The sequence below is a fragment of the Vulpes lagopus genome, chromosome 7 (assembly GCF_018345385.1).
Source record: "Vulpes lagopus strain Blue_001 chromosome 7, ASM1834538v1, whole genome shotgun sequence".
NCBI classification, from domain to species: domain Eukaryota; kingdom Metazoa; phylum Chordata; class Mammalia; order Carnivora; family Canidae; genus Vulpes; species Vulpes lagopus.
Window position 1 is genome coordinate 15,151,193 of NC_054830.1, and position 21,582 is coordinate 15,172,774.

General features: G+C 43.5%; 1 protein-coding gene across 4 annotated transcripts in view; it reads left to right on the top strand.

The window, feature by feature from the left end:
* Positions 1 to 21,582, top strand: part of LARS2 (leucyl-tRNA synthetase 2, mitochondrial) — a 157,495-nt gene that overhangs the window by 84,610 nt on the left and 51,303 nt on the right. For all 4 annotated transcript variants that reach the window (XM_041762667.1, XM_041762666.1, XM_041762669.1 and 1 more), the window contains 4 exons: positions 3,754 to 3,861; positions 6,263 to 6,422; positions 16,080 to 16,184; positions 18,937 to 19,052. In XM_041762667.1, the coding sequence (XP_041618601.1) occupies positions 3,754 to 3,861; positions 6,263 to 6,422; positions 16,080 to 16,184; positions 18,937 to 19,052 (489 nt within the window). The remainder of the gene's footprint in view (positions 1 to 3,753; positions 3,862 to 6,262; positions 6,423 to 16,079; positions 16,185 to 18,936; positions 19,053 to 21,582) is intronic.

Consider the following 21,582-nt stretch of genomic DNA (forward strand, 5'->3'; position numbering starts at 1 on the left):
TTTGTTTTTAGCCTTTTGTAGCTTTCTCTTAACGCTTATAGTGTTATAATCATGGGATGGAGGCCTCTTGAGATCTCTAAGATAGAAAAAGGAAGGGATGCCAATGAAACTGAGAGGCCACCAAAGGGCCACCTCAAGAGCCAGATTTGTGGTGCCAGGCCCCAGGAGGACAAGGCCACCTATGTGCAGCTAGTGGTGTGACCATTGAGACAGACCTCCTGAAAGCAGTGTCTCGGCTGTTCCAGATTGTTAGAGACAGGCTTTCTCTTCATTATCGGAGGGGAGGGCAGGAGACAAAAAGGTTGGTGTCTACATTACCTTGGCAGGAGACCCATTTCTCATTTATTTGTGTTTTTCATGGATTCTGATCTATTGCACACTGTAGGTATACTGTAGTTGTGGTGTACTCAGTGGTGAACCAAACCGAGCGCAGTCCTTGCTCTCGGGGAGTTTCCAATCTGGAGGATGGACCAGGCTGTCAGAGAGCAAGCACGCAGCCCAAAGAAGAGATGAACGATTAGAGAGATGGAGAGTGAGGAGAATGAAGGGGCACTTTAGCCAGGGTGGCTAGGGCAGGCCGGAAGCATAGCCCATGCCCGGGCCTTAGGCAGACTTGGTGTTTTTGAGAAACTGAAAGCATATCGCTTTAGTTGAAGCATCATGAACAGTCTAGAGCAGGACTTCTGCCACCTTCCCTAAAGTCATTTTTCACTATAGCAAATACAGAAACATCGTAGTCCTGTTGGGTTACTTTATACCATCAAGTATTTTATTTTATCTGGGTGGAGAGTGGGCAGAGGGATAGAGAGGAAGAATCTGAGGCAGGCTCCACACCCAGCACAGAGTCCAACACTGGGCTCAACACATGATCCTGAGATCATGACCTGAGCTGAAATCAAGAGTCAGACGCTTAACCGACTGAGCCACCTGTGCACCCAACTGTCAGGTATTTTAGATTTCTCCTGTGAAGCTTTCTCACAATTACAGGAAGTTGGAACGTATGTTTGGCATTTGTACATGGTTGATTTGTTCCTTATTCTACTTAAAACAAGAGCTCCAAGTTCTCCTTGATCTCCCTTGGGAGATTCAGGCAAGCATTCCTAGAACTCTCTAGTTTCATCAGCATCATAAAGTGTCTGAAGCACAGATCGTGGTAAACTCTCAAGTTTTAAAACTTACCTTAAATCTTTACCAACCGTTTGGTTTTCACGGATCTCCTATCCAAATTACCAAGTAGATTTTAAAATACCAGCAGTTTCTAGTTGATTGCATTTCATCATAAAAAAGCAGTGTTCATCTTACATGAGTAACAGTCCAGAAACGGGCGAAGCCTAAGATCATTTGTTAGAAACAACCTATAAACACCCCTGGATGCTTGGGTCTCTACACTGAGGATGGCGCCAAGTGTCCCATCGCTAGGTTCATTGGTGGCAGAAAGGAAGGGGCCTGCCTAGCCTTGGTGTGCTGTTGTGTTCAAAGGACAACTTGAACTCTCGAGGCTTTCCAGTGCTCTCCCTCTTTCGTTTGCTTGTTGCTTGAGACTAACAGCCCTACCACAGAAAGGCTCACCATGTCACCAAGCAGCTGGTAAACCGTGTCCCATGTCACACTGTTCCTTGTGCCTTCCTGTGGACAGATGTCCCGTAGCCCCACACACAGTAGAGGCTCCCCAACTTTCATTTCCTCGCCTGTGCCATTTCTCCATTACCTGTCTGCTTCCAAGCCCCCCGCCTTCCCCCCCGCCTTTATTTCTTCCTGTCTTTCCTTTTTGGAGCCTTGTTTTCCCCACTACCCATTCCTGTGACTTTCCTTCTCCTTCTCTGGGGTTCATCCACCCAGCTCTTTTGTATCTCTCCCTATTTATCCCTCTCTTCCTTTTCTTCCCCACCTTCCCACTATTTTTTTTCTTCCTTGCCTCATCTCCAGAACCTGTGTCTCACTTTCTGTGATGCTAATTATATCTGGCATTGAATCTTGATCGGTTACCAACTAACAGCAGCAGACTGTATGTGGGCATTATTTAAACTTAATAGGAAGGACTCTGGCACATCCTACTTTGCATTTGCCCAGGCCTCCAGTGCCTACATGAGGTCCTGGTGTGGAGGGGTGGCTGGCTAACATGTCGTGGTGGAATAAGAAATGAATGAACACATTGCTAGTCAGCTTGATGGGGTCCATTATCCATAGTTTCTGTGGCAGAAGAAATTTCTGGATCTTGAAGCTTCCAGACTCTATTGAATAGATGAGGATAGACAGATAACATGTATAGAATAGAAAGAGCTCTGTGTAAAAAAAAAAAAAGAAAAAGAAAGAGCTCTGTGTTGTTTATCACATGACTGAATGAGAGTCTCGGTGCTGGCAGAGAAAGAAGGCTGTTAGCAAGTCTGGGTTCTAATCCTGGCTGGTCTGTTCCTGCAGCTTCACATCAGAGAGCTATAACCTTTCTCAGCAAAAGTTGATTGATATGAAAGTGAGCTGCCTTACCAGAGTATGTAAGAAAAGATGTGTATAAAAGCACTTTATGAATCACAAAACACTAGACAAGTAAAGCATCATTATGTTGCCCATATTAATCACAATACAATTAAGAATTTAAAATTGGACTCTTCACATTTCAAATATGTTATTTACTTTTTTAAAAAATGATTTATTTATTTATTTATTTTTAAATTTATTTATTTATGGTAGTCACAGAGAGAGAGAGAGAGAGAGAGAGAGAGAGAGGCAGAGACACAGGCAGAGGGAGAAGCAGGCTCCATGCACCGGGAGCCCGACGTGGGACTCGATCCCGGGTCTCCAGGATCGCGCCCCGGGCCAAAGGCCGGCCCCAAACCGCTGCGCCACCCAGGGATCCCATGATTTATTTATTTGAGAGAGAGGGAGAGCATGCACACGAGTGGGCAAGCACTGGTCGAGGGAGGAGGGAAGAGGAGGGAGAGAGAGAATCTCAAGCAGACTCCCCTGCTGAGCATGGAGCCCAACTCAGGGCTCGATGTCACAACCCTGAGACCATGACCTAAGCTGAAATCAAGAGTTAGATGCTAAACCGACTGAGCTACCCAGGCCACCCCCTATGATTTACTTTTAAATCCGTCTGTTGAAGGAATGTGTCTCATCGTCAAATGCTAAAGGATGGCATGTACTTGAGGCCATAGAGTAATTTGTAGAAAAGCCTCCCTGTTATAGGAATCTAGGACTAAAAGTAGACCAAAAAAAAAAAAACCGTGAAAATATATATGTACTTCTGATAGAAAATGTTTACACAAATCAATGGGACGGTTTCCCTTATGCTGATTTTGAGGGTGGGGTTTGTTTTTTTTTTTTTGAATTTTTAAATGCAAAGATGTAACTTATAGTGTTCTATTTTTGATACAGCTGAGTTGTAGCATGGCCATCCCCATGAGTTGTTCATCTTAGAGTTTCAGAATTCATAAACTTGAACTTCTTTTGTTTAGTTCCCAGACTGTGGGAGAGAATGTACTCCCTGACTCAGCAAAGATACTAATTAAGGTCTTCCTTCATTAATTTTCTTCCTTCCGAGAAATGTTGGCCCGGTCAGAGTAATCGGTTAAACCCATCTCACTAAATTGAGTCGTGGTGAGTGCATCTGTTTCTGACTTTGCTGGGCTCCCCGGATTGACAGGTGGACAAGAAGCGGGCTGGATCTGGAGCAGGCTGACCTCCTGCCTTCTCAAGCCCCTCATCCTGTGCTGTCCCTTAAATAAGCTTTGCTGTCTCCTGTCATTCCTACAGGCCATGCAGGACGCACTGGCAGACCTTCCAGAGTGGTATGGGATAAAAGGCATGCAAGCCCATTGGATCGGGGACTGCGTGGGCTGCCATCTGGACTTCACACTGAAGGTGATCAGGCAATGCCTCTTCATCGATTGAAGCTCACAAATCCCTTCTGCAGTTTCTGAACTCACTGAGCAAACCAGCAACTTGGTGAAAAATACTGCCAGTCACACATGTCATCTCAAACTTCGTAGTGGCCACATTTTTAAAGTGCACAGAACCAGGCAAAATTGATTTTAATAACATATTTTTATTTAACCCATCGTATAGAAAATTGTCATTTCAGGATGTGATCAGTAACAAACTTTTATGGAGAAAACAGTTTACACTCCAGATTGATTGATTGATTGATTGATTTTATTTATTCATGAGAGACAGAGAGAGAGAGGCAGAGACACAGGCAGAGGGAGAAGCAGGCTCCATGCGGGGAGTAAAATAAGGTAAGTTTTAAAACTTGAGAGTTTACCACGATCTGTGCTTCAGAAACTTTATGATGCCGATGAAACTAGAGTTCTAGGAATGCTTGCCTGCATCTCCCAAGGGAGATCAAGGAGAACTTAGAGCTCTTAGTTTTAAGTAGAATAAGGAACAAATCAACCACGTACAAATGCCAACATGTGGGACTCGATCCTGGGACTCCAGGATCACGCCCTAGGCCGAAGGCAGACACTCAAGTGCTGAGCCACCCAGGTGTCCCTACACTTCAGTTTTAGAACAGAGTCTTTGAAATGTGCGCTATCTCACACTTACAACAATCCTGGCCACATTCCAAGTGCTCCATCACCTCATGCTACTACTGGCCACCCTACTGGTCAGCCCAGATATAGAGGGTTTTCTGTGGGCCCTGCATTGATGTGTGGAATGTTGGGTGGGCATTTTCTGGAGCAGAGGGCCCAGAGCTCAGAGGGGTTCATGTCTACAAAGCAGGTTAAAAACCAGCTAGGCAAAGGCTGACACCTTCTCAAAACTAGCCACACCCGAAGCTGGTAAGGGCTATGGGCTTACCCAGGGTTCAGTAGAGCCTACTTGTGTGGAAACACTGCTCAAAGGTCACTACCGAGGGCCCACCTACTTTGGAAGGTCCCCCATAAATTTTTCTTTTTGTCCCTACAGACTAGGTTATTGTTCTTTGGCTGTTTCTTACCTGGGTGGGTTATGGTTTGTTTTTTTTTAATGCTTCTGATGTCTCCTTTCTACTTAAGACTTTTGTGCCCTGTTCATTTAGCTCCAAACTCATCCCTCTCCTTAAGCCAGACCTTTCAAAGGAGGGGACAGCAGCCAACATACAGAGTTGACCTAGTTTTCTAGACTCCTCCTACTGACAGCCATGCTGGTGTCTGCTGAGCACCTGCTACTTGTCACAGAGCTCACACTTCCCTGTGCCATCTCACAGAAGTGATCTACCTCACTGCAGACATGGGAAGCCCCCCATGAGGGAGTGAGAACTTTGGAACCTTTGAAAAACAAATCCTGAAATGACCAAATTCTCTCACCACTTTCCTGAGAAAGTGGTGAGATTCTGAAATTCAGCCCAGCTGCAACTTTGGTTGAGACTCTCAGGGCCATCTCTTTGAGATCCTGTGCATTAGGCCAGGGTAAAGGCTGAGGGTCTGTGAGCCGTTCAGCTGCTGTATGTGAAGTGGCTCCCACATTCTCTCCTTTACCCAACATTTTATTATGAAAATGTTTCTGTCTCCGTTCCTGGACCCACATGAAAATGAGTTGTCTCAGGGATGGGAACGCTCTCAGTCCTGTAGGTACAGGATCATGTGGCCGTGCCTCTGGCACCCTAAGCCAGGCTCCCTAGGTGACACCTAACTGGTACTCAGGCCATAGTGTAGACTCACACATCACTGGCTCACTGTGAGCATATTTGAATGAATGTGTGAAGGAAGGAGCCTCTGTCCTCTCTGTGCTGTCATAGAATTAGCATTCAGTGGATGCCTAATGTGTGCCTCTTCTTTGAAAGGCATTTAACCAGCCCTAGGAACACTTAGTCATGAGCTCAAGTGTCCTTTTTTCTTCCTTCTCAGAATGGTTTTAGCCTCAGTGACTGTTTTTCTGGTTAGAAAAGTAGATGCCTTTATTCTTTTAATCTCTACCTTAAATCCTGGAGAAAAATATAGCTCCTTTGTCAAGACAGAAACAATATAATGTTGATAGTTAATTCTTGATTCGTGAACAAAGGAGCCAGGAAAATGGGGGAGGCATCTTTCTGAGCATGCTTTGACCACCTTCCATTTGGGGCCACCAGGGGCAATGGGCACCAGGCTTCTCAAAGAGGAATGGTGATCCTCTTCTCTGTCGTTCACCTCTGCCCCTGCCAGGGGCCATCTGAGGGCCCCATATCCCTGGGGCTGCAGCCAGAAACTGTCCCCAGAGAGAAGGGAGAAGGGAATGTGGCCAGGGAGTACGACAGCCCAGAAGGAGCCCTAAGAAATGAAATGGCTCTGCTTTTACCTTCCAGGTGGATGGACAAGTCACAGGAGAAAAGCTAACTGCCTATACAGCCACCCCTGAAGCCATTTACGGTACCTCCCACGTCGCCATCTCTCCCAGCCACAGACTCTTACACGGGCACAGCTCCCTGAAGGAAACCCTTCGGAAGGCACTCGTTCCTGGCAAAGGTGAGCTGGCAAGTTCAGGTGAACATGTGGATTACAGTTTATAGTTGGATAGCACTACATGGGTTTACGGTTCTTTCTCATATATCATCCTGTGTCACTTGTTCTTCACTTGGCCCTGACTTGTTGGTTTTTTATTCTAAGGGGCACCTGGGTGGCTCAGTCAGTTGAGGTCTGCCTTTGGCTCAGGTTGTGATCCCAGAGTCCTGGGATCCAGCCCCATGTCAGGCTCCCTGCACACTGGGGAGTCTGCTTCTCCCTCTGCTTCTGCCTGCTGCTCTGCCTGCATATTCTCTCTCTCTCTCTCTCTCTCTCAAATAAATGAAATCTTTTTTAAAAAATAATAAAACAGGGTAAATAAGAGCCTTGAAAATATTGTTACCCCTGGTTTCACTTTGAGTTACTAGTTTATCTGCTTCTTGAATTTCTGACCGAAAGCTCAACTCTTTCTCTTTAAATATAATCTAAATTTAAAGCTCTTTCTGATAGGAATAGAATCTTCTGCTTGATTTATAATTACATCATCAAGTGAAACTTTCCTGATGATGGTGACAAGGAGAAAGCCAGTGAGAATCAGAGGAAGCATTTTCAACAACTTCATTTTATGACTTTAAAGAATTCACACAATCATTAGAGCAGCTGAACAGAGCCCTGCTCAGTACAGGCCTTCAGTCCATGGATCAGGCTGACCTGGAAGAGGCCTAGCACATGTTATTGGTCATTGAGGATTTGGGGAGTGCCTGTGCATTAGTCAGGATGCTGTGGTTGCAAGCAACAGAATCCATCCCTGGCCAAACCAGATGACACACTGGAGGCTGTGGGAACTTTGCTGACTAGCAGGAACTGGACTAAAGAGGACTTGGATCAGCCAGCTGTTGGGTTTTGGCAGCAGGAACAGTCTCTTGAGCACCACTGACTGAGTGAATCTGTTCTCCCTTCGCCCTCAGTGTTTGGACCACTTGGTCTGAGATTCCTGTTGCAAGGAAAAGTATCTGAATAGCATAACTGAGGCCCATGACCTTTTTCTTGGGGTTTTTGGACCCCTTCCTTATTAGACTACCAAGACTAGAACCAGTGAGGACAGGTAGCTCCCCTAAACAAACTCAGAGGCTCTTACCAGAGGAAAGCAGTATGGAGCCTTGGCAGGCAAAAGAAAGTCCCCCTACCAGTTAGAAGTAGGTCTCCGGATAGGACGCCTGGGGGGAGCATTTGGTGGACTGTCCACTTCTTGGTTCCTGCTCAGGGTTGCGAGATTGAGCCCCACATTGGGCTCCACACTGAGCACAGGATCTGCTTGAGATTCTCTCCCCCTCTCCCTCTGCTCCTCCTGGTCATGAGCATGCACTTGCTTGCTCGTTCTCAAATAAATAAATAAATCTTTAAAAAATAATAATAATAAAGGAATAAATAAATAAATAAATCTTTTTTTAAAAAAAAGGGTAGGTTTCTGGAGAAATGTAAATATTTCTGTAAAAATCTCATCCTTATTCTCTTTTCGTAGACTATAAATTTCAACCCAAAGAACACAGTCTGAATTATCAGGGTCTGTTTGAATTATTTGCCTAACAAAATGATTTGCATGGTGATGTAAAGTTTTGGTTTTATTGTTTTTGTTTTGTTTTTAAGATTTTATTTATTCATGAGAGACACTGAGAGAGAGGCAGAGACATAGGCAGAGGGGAGAAGCAGGCTCCCCTCAGGGAGCTGGATATGGGACTTGATTCCAAGACCCCAGGATCACACCCCGAGCTGCAGGCAGATGCTCACCCCCAAGCAACTCAGGCGCCTTTGTTTGTTTGTTTGTTTTAATTGCTATTCTTAAAATAACCAGAATGAAAGGTTTCCTGATATCAGGCTGGAAAGATAGACAGTGTCATCCCAACTTACCTCTGCTGAAGACTTAATTGTGAACTTCCAGCATTGAAGCCAGGGTCAAATCAATGAGCACTTAGGATGAGTTTGCTGTGTGCTAAGCAATCTGGGACGTGCAGAAGACCAGTCATGGTCCTACCTTTGTGGGGGACCATAACAGAGGAGAGCCAGATACAAGTGTGATTCACTCCGGCCCAGGACAGATACTGCTTGCTGTCATCTCTTGTTGTTATGTATTGAAACAGAAAAAAGACTTGTGTTAAAATTTCAGTGTTGTGCTCATTAAAGTCCAGTGTAGCTATCTCTCTGGGTTTTTTTCCACTTACTCAAAAAAAAGAAAAAAAATTGGATCCTTTTTCTACTGTTTAAAGGGAAAACTCATAATTTTTACTCTCATGAGCATTTTGAGATTCCTTGTGGGCTGTGATGGTTAAAAAATACCTAAAATCGAAAAACTAAACAATGTAAATATCCAGCCCTTAGATTTCGTTTTCTTACAGTTAATCTGGGGACACAATTTAAAATGAGGTAATATTAACAGGGACTTCATGAGATCATACATTATAAAAGACAGAGCTCCTGACATGAAAGGGACTGTATAAATTCCCTACATTTTTATATATAAGAAATTTAATTTTCTTAGCAGATGCAGAGTGATATTTTCATGATCATTTGGGGTATCGGCATTTCTGACTTGTCCCATCATTTCATTTTAGCACTAAATGGCTCGCTAGCTTCGTTCTCACCTCTTTTAATAATTTCTGAAATAATTTCAAATGGAACATTGCATTTGGCTCTCTTTTCCAGTTCCAATTTTCAGAATAGAAATATTCTTTTTTGCAGATGTCAACTTATTCAAAGTCTCAAGTTTAATTTGCACGTCAAGTCTCTGGATTTTGACATGTGACACTAGTTACGTAAAGCCAGTATGGTGCCTTAAGCGTAATGCAGTTTTCCTAAAAATCGAATTAAAATCACCATATGAATATGGGTGGATGCCTTCTTTGGCTTTGGAGGTTACTTTATTTATTTATTTATTTATTTATGGTTACATTTTAAACCCAAACACCGTATTGCTATTGTCATTTACCACTGCCAAGTGGCTCAGCTCAAATCAGACAAGCAGCTGGATTTTTTCTCCAGCATCAGGTTTTGAGGGTGACTAGTGACCGCCGAAAGTCAGGACAGCGCACAATTGTGATGGAATGTGTCACTTGCAGGAGTTTAAATACTCAAATGTGAGTTCCTACAGCCACTAAGTTGGTTTCTGTATATCAGTGCCTTTGTGGGCAACAAGATGGCCAAGGTTCTGATCCCAGAGCTATCCTGGCTGTTACTTAAGGAAAGTCACTTCACTTTTGGGAGTTTGGCTTTCCCAGCCCAGGGGGCAAGGTGGTTGTGGGGGCCCTGCAGGTCCAGAAGGAGCCCTCAGGGGCTCAGAGGAAGGTGACACACGCGGATAGGGTGATGCTTGGCAGAGGGCAGGCAGGAGGACCTGCATACCATGAGTTAGGAGACCATGAAGACAAGAAAACAGCAGTTGTCAGAATGGAGGGTCCGAAGCAGCTCCCAGAAGTATCTGGAAGGCATCAAGGGCAGACCTCTAGGCATGCTGCCCTGATTTCTGGATGGGTGGACTGGGTTGCCAGTGTTATTGACTACAAATACTGTGTTTTGCTCAGCATCCTATAATTTGGCATAGATTTCTTTTAAGAGGGCAAAAAGTCAGGTGCTTCCCTCCAGAGTTCTTCAAACTGAGTTTATTTCTATCATTCACGTTGCCTCCTTCTCTCAGCTGACCGCCTCTGATTTAAGTCGTGTTATGTAAGCTCTGACTTGATGGGAGCAGAAACCATAAAAAGCATCAATAGGGAAATATCATCAGAGTTCTAGAAGCTGTTCTGGCTTTTCCTGACGTCTTTTCTTACATTTCTGATATTAAAATATTCAAACCCTGAGGCTTTGGAACCACACATTTCAGCTCTGAGTCACCAGTGGTCTCTACGATGCATTTTTTGCCAAAAGGGTAAGTGAGGTCTCCCTCTGAGTGAGGGTACCTCAGAACCCCGTTGTTTATGGACACATCAGAGAGCAGGAGCCTCATTTCCCTGGAAGCCCCAGGACATTAAATAATTAATTGCTCACTCAGCCCTTGCCCCCTTTCTGCTTAGTGTGTGTGGGAGGATGGGATACAAGGCAAGGAAAGGAATCCTGTAGATTATAGTCTGTTCTTTAATCAAGCTATTCCCTCTACCATCCTTCCAGCACATGCTAATAGATGTTAGGCAGAGGAAAGAGTCTCTGTGCTCACATAATGTGGAATAAACAAAAACAAACAGGTTTCTTTGCTCCTGGATGTCTCAGAACCTTTGTTGTGCCATTTTACACCGAGACTGTCCAAGAGTGCAGGTCACATGACACTTTTCACACTTCCTTGACCACACAACCCAGTTCCCACAGGGTGTCCCTGCGTGGAGCACTGCTTTGCTGATCACTGAAGGAAAGCCATCTGTTTGTTTTTTCCAGAGGGCACGAAAGACCTGCCTGCTTTGCAGTGGGGCCCTGGGGCAGAGGGCACCTTTTGGCCTAGAATGTTTCCTTCATAGGCTTTGTACTAAACCTGTTTGGTAGGTATAGAGCCTCTGTAGGAAACGCTTTAGTTACTTTGGATTTCTCTGTGGCCTCCTTGCTTCCTGCTTCACACTGCTAGCACCTGACAGGAGAAATACAGAGAGCTCTCGGTCTGGTTCGAGAACTTCCGATTTTAGTTTTGTCCTTTCTAAGGAATAGATTTTGACCAGGTGCAGCAAGCATGCAAGATGCTGCTGTATATTCATTACAGATCTGCTAATAATTCGAGTTCATAGGCCAATTTTTTTTTCTAATTGGAAAACTGTCCTAATAGAACTTTGAGGTGGAAAAATAAAAATAAAACAAAACCCCCAACCCAACTGTTTAATATAGTACTCTACATTTGTTTCATATTTTTCTTATAATGACTTTATTGGGATATAATTCCCATACCATGAAATTCACCCCTAATTTAAAGTGCACAATTCTGTGGTTGTTAGTATATCCACAGAATTATGCACAGTTTTATTTATTTATTAAGATTTTATGTATTTATGCATGAGCGATGCAGAGAGAGAGGCAGAGACATAGGCAGAGGGAGAAGAAGTTTTCCCTGTGGAGAGCCTGATGCAGGACTTGATCCCACAACCCCAGGATCATGACCTGAGCCAAAGGCAGACCCAGGTGCCCCTATGCACAGCTTTAGAACATTTTTGTCACCCCCAAAGAGATTCCATACCCCGTACCTACTGTTACCCTGAGCCCTAGCCAACTGCTAGTCTACTTTGTCCATAGATTTGCCAATTCTGGATATTTCATATGAATGGAATCATGCAGTATTTGTTTCTTTTGTGACTGGCTTTTTTCACTTGGTATAATGTGTTCAAGACTCATCCATTTTAGTATTTTTTCCCTTTTATTTCAGAATAATATTATATGTTTTATTTATTCATCAGTTGATGGACATACTAGCCATTTTTTTTTAAAGATTTTATTTATTTATTCATAGAGACGGAGAGAGAGGCAGAGACACAGGCAGAGGGAGAAGCAGGCTCCATGCAGAGAGCCTGATGTGGGATTCGATCCAGGGTCTCCAGGATCACGCCCTGGCCTGCAGGCAGCGCTAAACCGCTGCGCCACCAGGGCTACCCCATTCTAGCCATTTTCTAGCTACTATGAGTGGTGTTGCTGTGAACATAAATACAGATTTCTATGTAGACATAGGTTTCATTTTCTTGTGAATGTATTTAGGAGTGGACTTGCTGGATTATATGGTAGCTCTGTTTTTAACTGGGCAGGGAAGCATCAGAGTTTTCCACAGCAGCTGTACTGTTTTACATTCCCACCAGCAGTATACGAGGGCTCCGATTTCTCTACATCTTGGCAACACTTGTTATCATCTGTCTTTTTGATCATGATCATCCTAGTTGATGGAAAGTAGTATCTCATTGTGGTTTTGATTTGCATTTACCCAATAGTTAGTGATACTGAGCATCTTTGCATGTTGCTTGTTGGCCATTTGTGTATCTTCTTTGGAGAAATGTCTGTTCATACCCTCTGCCCACTTTTTAATTGAGTTGTCTTTCTTTTGTTGATTTTTAATAGTCCTTTACATATTCTAGATGCAGGTCCCTTGTCAGATGTATGATTTACAGAAATACTCTCCAGTTCTGTGGGTGGTCTTCACTTTCTATCTTACATGTAGGTCCTTAATCCATTTTTTAGTTAATTTTTATATACAACAAAGGTAAGGGACAACCTTTATTCTTCTGTGTCTGTTCATATTACCTTTTTATTTTTTTTTTAATTATTATTATTATTATTTTTTTATGATAGGCACACAGTGAGAGAGAGAGAGAGGCAGAGACACAGGCAGAGGGAGAAGCAGGCTCCATGCACCGGGAGCCCGATGTGGGATTCGATCCCGGATCTCCAGGATTGCACCCTGGGCCAAAGGCAGGCGCCAAACCGCTGCGCCACCCAGGGTTCCCCATATTACCTTTTTAAAAAAATTATTTATTTGAGAGAGAGAGAGCAAGCATGCGTGAGCAGGGAGAGGGGCATAGGGGGAGGCAAAGGGAAAGAATCTTAAGCAGACTCCTTACTGAACACAGAGCCTAACATGGGGCTTGATCCCATGACTCCAAGACCATGACCTGAGCCAAAACCAAGAGTCTCAACCGACTGACCCACCCAGGTGTCCCAGCGTGTGATCATAATACTTTTTAATTCATGTTCTCACAGATATATATCTCACAGATATCTCACAGATATCACAGATATCACAGTATCTTAGATATCAGCTTCTGTCTTTATGTTTTGGTCTTCATATAATATCATTTCAGAAAGGGGAGGGGATGTTGGTTTTTAGGCAGGCTTCACAATTCTTTTTTAATCCATACAAAATATTACATTAACTCAATGTACCGTAATATCCTCAGTCTTCCCTATCATATTGAACATTTGGCCTTTTAATGTTTGGGGCTGTTACAGAAATAGCCACTCTCGGTATTTATATCCACATAGCTCTTTTTCTCTGTAGAATTACTTCCTTAAAAGACATTTCCCAGAATGGAAGTTACTTGGTCAAAGGTTATGAACATTTTTCTAGTTCTTATTACAGGTTGCCTTTACTGGTTTCTGAAAGTACTGTTATCAGTTTATAATGCCATGTACAATGATACACAAATTTCAGAGCAACTTCACAAACAGTGACGGTACCTTTCTAAAAGTTTTTGCTAACTTACCAGGTGTAAAATGATATTACTTCAAGATTACTTTAATATCAATTTCACTTTTTAAAAATTAACTTGTGTTTTATAAGATCCAAGTGATATATGTGTATCACATGAAAAGTCAAAAAGTGGGGCAGCCCGGGTGGCTCAGCAGTTTAGTGCCGCCTTGAGCCCAGGGCATGATCTTGGAGTCCCGGTATCGAGTCCCACGTCGGGCTCTCTGCATGGAGCCTGCTTCTCCCTCTGCCTGTGTCTCTCTCTCTCTCTCTCTCTGATTCTCATGAATTAATAAATAAAATATTAAAAAAAAAAGAAAAGTCAAAACGTATTAACAACGGCAGGAGCTTCCTTATCCAGCCACTTCATATCATTTTAGGTATGTGTTACTTAGAATATAAGTTTGGTGGCTACAACAGAGTCCTGAAAACACAGTGACTTAATAAGACAAGTTTATTTCTTGGCCACATGAATCTCAAAGCAAGTATAACAAGTCTGCTTTGTGAATGAGTCATAGCCAACACTCTTTCTGTGTTCCCACTCTGCCCTTCAAGGGTCCTGTCTTTACCTGTGTGTTTTGAGATGTTCTACATATCATCTGTGATGTAAGTAAGAAAGAGGGAAAGAAGGACATCCTTCTTCCCTCTGAGAGCATGCCCTAGAAGTTGCTTCTGCACATACCCCATGACCACACATAGTGTAAGGAAGGCGGAGCAGTGCTCTTGTGAACTATGCAGACGTGTGTCCAACTAAGCATTCTGTTGCTGAGTCAGAAGGCAATGCAGGTCTGGGGTCAACTGTCACTCTGTGCTACAGCTGTTTCTATGGTACAGACCTCCATGTGTCCGGATAATATGCCCACCCTGTTCCCTCCCAGTTCACCAGTTCTCAACATTATCCTGTGACTTTTACTCATATACCACTTCCCCTCATCTTCCGTCCTTCTCTTCACATTTTATCATGTGATGTTTTTGAGAAGGGGCAGTACAGAATCAGAAAAATTCATGTCCACTTTGAGAAGTGCCAGCCACTTAGACAGCTGAGGGCAGCAGGTGCCTCTTAGCTTTGGTACCATTGGTGCTACTGAACCTCTACCCTGGAGATCCGTTTGGGTTACATGCTACTCTGCCCCATTATAACCTGTCTTGTGCTTCCTGACTACCCCCACCAAGGTGAATGAAGAGAAGAGCTGGCTTAGATGCCTATAGAGCTTATTTTACCCTCTTTGAAAAGAAGAAATCTTACTTACTGGGCATATTCTAACTTTGGGGTTTACAAAACAGATTTTAGATAATTGTATAAAGTCTTAAAATATGGCAACTATAAGTAGTAAGAGTTCACAAATTATAACTATTTTCAGTTGCTTGTGTTGGAATAAGCTCAAGTAAACTCACTGATTGTTTAATTTACCCCTTTCATCCTTTCTTTCGTTGGGACTGTGTTTGGGCCTTCATGCTTCCATTCCTGTATATAGTCAGTAACGATTCATCTATTAATGTCTCCCTGCTGTGGTGGTTGTAACAAGCTTCATTTAAGATGACACAGTTTGGATAATTCCAAATTAAGTATTTTATTATGACTACATAAATGTCATTCACAACTGAGCCAAGTATACTATGATTACATTTTCCTTTTGGTAATATACTTTCTGTTTTGCCTGAAGTTAATGATGTCCTTTTTTTTTTTCATTTGCTTTGTGTTCCTTGAATTTCTAAGTCTTCCCACACCCTCCCAGAGGCTCTTTAAAATTCCTCTCAATAGAGTTTTCTACATATTCCAACCTGTCAGATAAAGTATTGATTCTCCTTTTTCCCCTGAAGATGCTCCCTGGGCCCTCCATCCTGCTCAGGCCTGACCTGGTCACTCTCAAGGCCTCTGCTGCCCATCTGCCATCCTAGGGCTTCCCCTTATCTTTGTTTTGAGAGTGTCCTGATCTTCTTTCCTTTGGTGGATCCTGTTTCCTAGATCCCATTTCTGTCTCTTTCTTGATTTACCCCTTTGTTTTGCTGGAACACATCCTGCACTATCTCCTAAAAAAGGGTAGGTGGGAAGAACTGTTCTATCTTCGTATGTCCAGAACTCTCGTGCCCTCTGCTTAGTTATTCTCTATGTTCCTGTCCACTTCCATCTTCAGGTGTTAGGATTTAGAATTTCAGACATCTTCTTAGTCATCATAGATTTTTCTATTGCTTATTCTGTATAGTTGAGGTATTTTTCAAAAGGAAAGGGAGGTGGTGGGAGCATCTTTACCATCCAAGTAAAAATCCCATTTCACTTCTTTGGTTCTGAACATAGATGAACTTTTTTGTGTATTTGCATAAGCTTTTGATTTTCTCCTGGTGTGAATTATCCATTAATACCTTCAAAGAACAGATTCTTTAACAATTAGCACAAAACAGAAGTCTTAGTGCTTATTTTTCTCACTTGTCTCCTCAGAGACTCAGATGGTCTTAATATCCCAGCTGTCACTCGCTCTCATTTTCAGATTGCCTCACACCCGTGATGGCTGTGAACATGCTCACCCAGCAGGAGGCCCCTGTCGTTATCTTGGCCAAAGCTGACTTTGAGGGCTCTCTGGATTCCAAAATAGGTAAGTAGCTATTAAAATATAATCAACTTAATACACTCAGCAGGCTTCAGATCCAAATACCAGCCTGTTGCTGTCAACTGGAAGAGCTCACTGCTGATTCACGGTCTGTTTTACCTGTTTGGAAAAATGATATGCCTCTTCATTTAGCCACTCACTATTTAAGAGCTACATTTTTGAAAACATATCCAGTATATCACACCTTGCTAGTTGCTATTAAGAATAACAAAAAGTGTCTGGCCTACAGGTCTGGCCAGTAGAACTAGTTGGTGAGACTCGCACATATGACATGGGGAAGAGCACAACTCAGATGAAATCTGATTTCAGAGCTCATAGAACCAACAGCAACTGCAGAGCTGGACATGCTGAGCACACATGATGGATTGGGCAGGGTTTGAGTGAAGGCTTGAGGAGGTGAACTTGAGCCCTCTAGGGAAAGGACCATGACACAGCAGTCAGGTCGAAGGCACATTTAGAGCTATGCACTGGAGGTCCTCCAGAGCCTTGCTCAGCCCTGGGAGTTCTAAGTTGTCACCTCACAGAGGCTGGGGGCCAACCAAGGACAGAACTGCCGACAGCTGGTCCAAGATCTACCCTCGGATGGACCTGGGTGCCCCTCTCCCCTGGCATTCCCGCTGCAGATCCCAGCCAGTCTCAAAATGCCAAAAGCCTGCAGAGAATGTTCCTTCCACACTCAATTTCCTGGCACCCAGAAAAAATAGCATTTCTTACTGAAATCATGTTTTCCATCGTGATTCCCAGATCAGTTTTTGACAGAGTGATTTGAAGAAACATCCAAACAGAAAATGGATATTAAGCCATTCGGGTCGTTCCCTTCTGACCATTTAAATCTAGAAAGTGTGTTGCTTGAGGGAAATAATTCCTTCTATTATTTTTATGTATTTTATAATTAGTAAGATGCATTAACACAACCAGCCAAGAGAAGCAATAAAGGAAGCTGTTGATGTGGCTTTTTGCTCTATTGGGGGTAGGGAATATAATTTGAATCAAATTACTGGCACAATATTGAAAATTCTGAAAGAGGGGAGCTTGGGTGGCTCAGTTGGTTAAGCATCTGTCTTTGGCTCAGGTCATGATCCCAGGGTCCTGGGATCAAGCCCTGCATCGGGCTCCCTGCTCAGTAGGTTCCCTGCTTCTCCCCCTGCTTGTGCTCTCTCAGATAAATAAATAAAAATCTTAACAAAAAGAAAAAATCCTGAAAGAAGAAAAAAATCTTTTTTTTGGATGTGCATGGAAATCATTTTCCCTGTTGTCTTGATTTCCCGCAGTTCCATTATTAACATTTTCTAAATTACTGCTTCTTGCCTTCCAAGAACAAGCAATAGAAATAGAAAAGAGAAAAAGCAACTGTTTTTGCCATCCCACCTGCACGTTACAAATAGTTCACATCCTGCTGAGCCCCACATAACCCACACTGTGGTCCAGAGCATTCTTTATGTGGTCAAATAAATTTTGGCCATAGTGTCTCCATTCGAACATTTCTCTTGGTTACTCCAAACCATATGCTTCAGGAACGTAGCAAATGGCTCTTTCCCTTCTTGCCCATGAACACTTTCCACTAATACTTATTGCTTGCCATTTGTCATCAGCCTTCCATATCCTTCAGGTCCACTCTTAACATTTATTTGCCTTGTTAGATGCCTTTTGTCAGTTACCTCAGCTGGAACACCACAGAACTTTCCATCACACCATGGAGCTTTCCATCTTGCCAAGGAGCTTTAGAACATGTCTCCCAAACACTAAATCACCCTTGTAGGGCAGTGTTCCAAAGAGGCCCTTTACGGAAATCTGACTCAAGCACTTTGTGGGTTGTCCTTAGTTTTCCCTCTTGGTGGCCACATGACGTGTTGTGTCTGCAAGGACATCAACAATTTTGACAGCTGACTCTACAGCAGGAGTCCTCCACCTGGGGCGATTTTTGCCACCAGGGGACGTTTCACAATTCTGCAGTCATTTTTCTATCACACTCAGGGGAGTGCTACTGGCAGAGACCAGGGGCTGCCCAACATCCTACGATACTCAGCATAGCCTCACAAATCCAGGATACCAGGAGTGCCAAGATTGAGAAGGTCTGCCCTGCAGAGCCAACCACCAACAAGCTTGTTTTGACAAATAGCTGAAGCCAACAGAGTAGGCCTTGGCCCTCTGGATGAGCGATTTACTTATGCTCAGCTCCATCTCAAGGGCGTGTGTGGGTTGAACAATAAATTTCTATTCAGAATGAATGTACCATTGCCTTTGGGAACAAAACACAGCGTGCAGAAACACAGTGGCCAGCTTTCCACTTCCAGAGTGTGTGGATTTTTCTAAGGTGCCAGGAAATGCTAAAGGAGTCAGCCCTGCTTCTCGAGAGAATGCCTCTGTCCTTAGTCACTAAGGGAATTCAGATAAGAGGCTTTTCCAGATGCTCAGCAATTCATGATTTCAGTGACCAAAGGCATCCCAAATCATATACTTTAGAATACAGCTTTTTTTTTTTTTTTTTTTTTAAAGACATGAGGCACAGGATAAAGAAAGGAAATCATGCCAGCGTGGTAAACTGGTTGTATTAGAGTGGTGGGTTTCTCCAAGACTGTCCTGCATTATCCCAAGGAATGTGCTGCATTTTTAGAACTTCCATAGCTAAAAGAGAGTCTCCCTTAGGAATCGAAAGCTGAGTGTCAATGCTGTCAGTTATTTTGTGACTTGGGTATTTACAAAGAAGGTGTTCTGTGTTTTTTTCCCCTCTGAATAGGAATCCCCAGCACCAGCCCAGAAGACACCACCTTAGCCCAGACTCTGGGCCTACCCTACTCTGAAGTTATAGAAACTCTGCCAGACGGCACGGAGAGAATGAGCAGCTCTGCTGAGGTTGGTTCCCTGTGGCACGGGCCTGACAGCTTCTCAAATCCTGACCTTGAAGATCCAAACAGGAGTTTGATGAGACATTTTCTTTCAGGTGCACTTCACAGCCTACCATTTCACTCATGGTCTTGCAGCCTCATTTCATAATCTATGAAAACAAAACCATATTCTTCTTCAAGATCTAGAAATTTATCAACTCTACATCAAGCCTAATCCTAGAATAGTATGGTTATCATAGTCACTATGTTTGGGGAATCTTCTCCTTGGAGGAAAAAAAGAAATCCCCTCTTCCAAGGTTACAGATTCCTTGGGAGGGTGGCTGAAATTGGCTGTTTTTCCTGGAGGTCTCTATTCTCCCCAGATGACTGACTTGTTTTTGCCTAAAGTTAAGCTTATGTATAGAAGTGAACACTGAAGTTGAATCACGTTTATTTACTTGGGTCAGGTTCTCTCTTGCCAGGTGGTAGGTCTGGCAGGATTTGACCTTAGCCTTGCCATTGACCTAGGCCAGGAAGTGTGATGATAGGGGTAGAGTGAGGGGTGAGTGGGAGACAGCAGAGATGGTGTTTCTCAAACCCAAGAGTAACCCCAGAATCGACTGGGGCCTTGTTCACATACACAGTGCCTTCCCCAACCTGGAGATTCTCATTCAGCAGTCCTGGGTAGAATCTATGAATTTGCATTTCCAACAAATTTACAGGTGCTGCTGCTGCTGATGATGATGATCCAGGATCCACACTTTGAGAATCACTGGCCCAGAACTTTGCTACTCAAAGTCTGGTCCCGGGACCAGGAGTGCAGGCATCATTTATTAGAAGTGGAGACTCCCAGACCTTGCCCGAGTCTAATAAGATCCCCATGCAATTCGTGTACTTATAAAGGTTGACAGTTCTGATTTAGAGTACTCTCTCTTAAATGTGGCCGCCTTTTGGAAATACCTGGAAAGTTTCTAAACGACTGATACTTGAGTCCCACCCCAGAAATTCTGATGTAAAGATTATGGGGTGGGAGACACGGATTGATCATCAAGTGTGTTCAGAACTCCCCTGCTGTGATTTTAATGTGCCACTGAGTCTGGGGACTACTGGCATGTACCTGCCCATGTCTCTGAATCACCCGGGAGATGCTTACGGGTCCCAGCCTGTGTGATACTGATTCAATTAGATCTGAAGATCCAGGGGATCCCTGGGTGGCGCAGCGGTTTGGCGCCTACCTTTGGCCCAGGGCGCGATCCTGGAGACCCGGGATCGAATCCCATGTTGGGCTCCCGGTGCATGGAACCTGCTTCTCCCTCTGCCTGTGTCTCTGCCTCTCTCTCTCTCTCTCTCTCTCTCTCTGTGTGTGTGTGTGACTATCATAAATAAATTTTAAAAAATTAAAAAAAAAAAAAGATCTGAAGATCCAGAATTTTCAGGTTTGGGATTACCTGGCTAGAGGATATTTTATATATATGCATATAGATAAATATAGATGTTTAAAAATAAGAGTAAATGACAACATTTTCTGGCCTCATGTTTGTGTCTTCACTGCATAAATGGTATCCCCAGACATGAGTCATGCTCTAAGATGTTAAACCTTAAACCTTCTTTTAGACTGTTGGAGCAGGTTCCCTGGAGGTGGGGCAGATCCAAACCAAGGTGCCTCTAAGGGAGCCCTGGATATCTCTCTGCAGGGCAAGAAAGGGGACACTCGTGGCTGAAATTAGGCTTCTGAAGTGCCCAGAGAGCTGCGCACTCCTTAGTATAGGACTGATGTTAATTATGCTCCCTGGCTTCTCCAGATAGTTTTGGTAGTCTGTTGAATCCTCTCCTGGCTCTAGACTGAATATATAGGATAATAACGAATTCTTTCAGTGGGTGGAAGGAGAACAGGTGGTAAAAGGCTCCTATCATCTGTGAGTTTCTGGAATGTAAAGACAGTGATAAATGGAGAAGGTAGCCTTTCAAGAGAGCTTGAAGTCATTTGTCCTGTGATTATATGATGGTGGGAGCGCAAAACATAGAAGATGCCTCCCAGAGTATGAGTGCTTCCTTGGTAGCAAGCTCTGTGTGTGCCTCCGAAGACACTGCAGACCCCCCTTTTTGATAAAAGTCACTATACTTCTCTCTTTATGCCTCATGATCATAAGCTCGTTGCAGGCAGGGGACAGAATGCCTAGCAGAAGCCTGGCACATAGTAGGTATGCAGTCCATCTTCGGTGAACCAATTCCAGGATACCCATGATCCCCCCGTTGGCATTCCATGCTGACTTGATGCTCATTAGCTTGGTTCTGTGAAAAAGCATCAGGTGAAGAGAGAATTTCTCTTCTACTTTTAGTGTTTTGCTCTGCTCTCTATGAAATGGGAGCAATTTAAATATAAAAGGAATGGTTCAAGTTCTTGCGGCTGTGGCTCTATGTTCCCCTGCTTTCCTGAAATACTTCTGCTTTAGGATATTGAATTTTCTTTTCTGGATTATTTTTCTCCCAACAGGGTACTAGTCATTAGAAATACATATCATGCAGTTCTTTGCTGGCAGCTCAATGCTGACATTTGA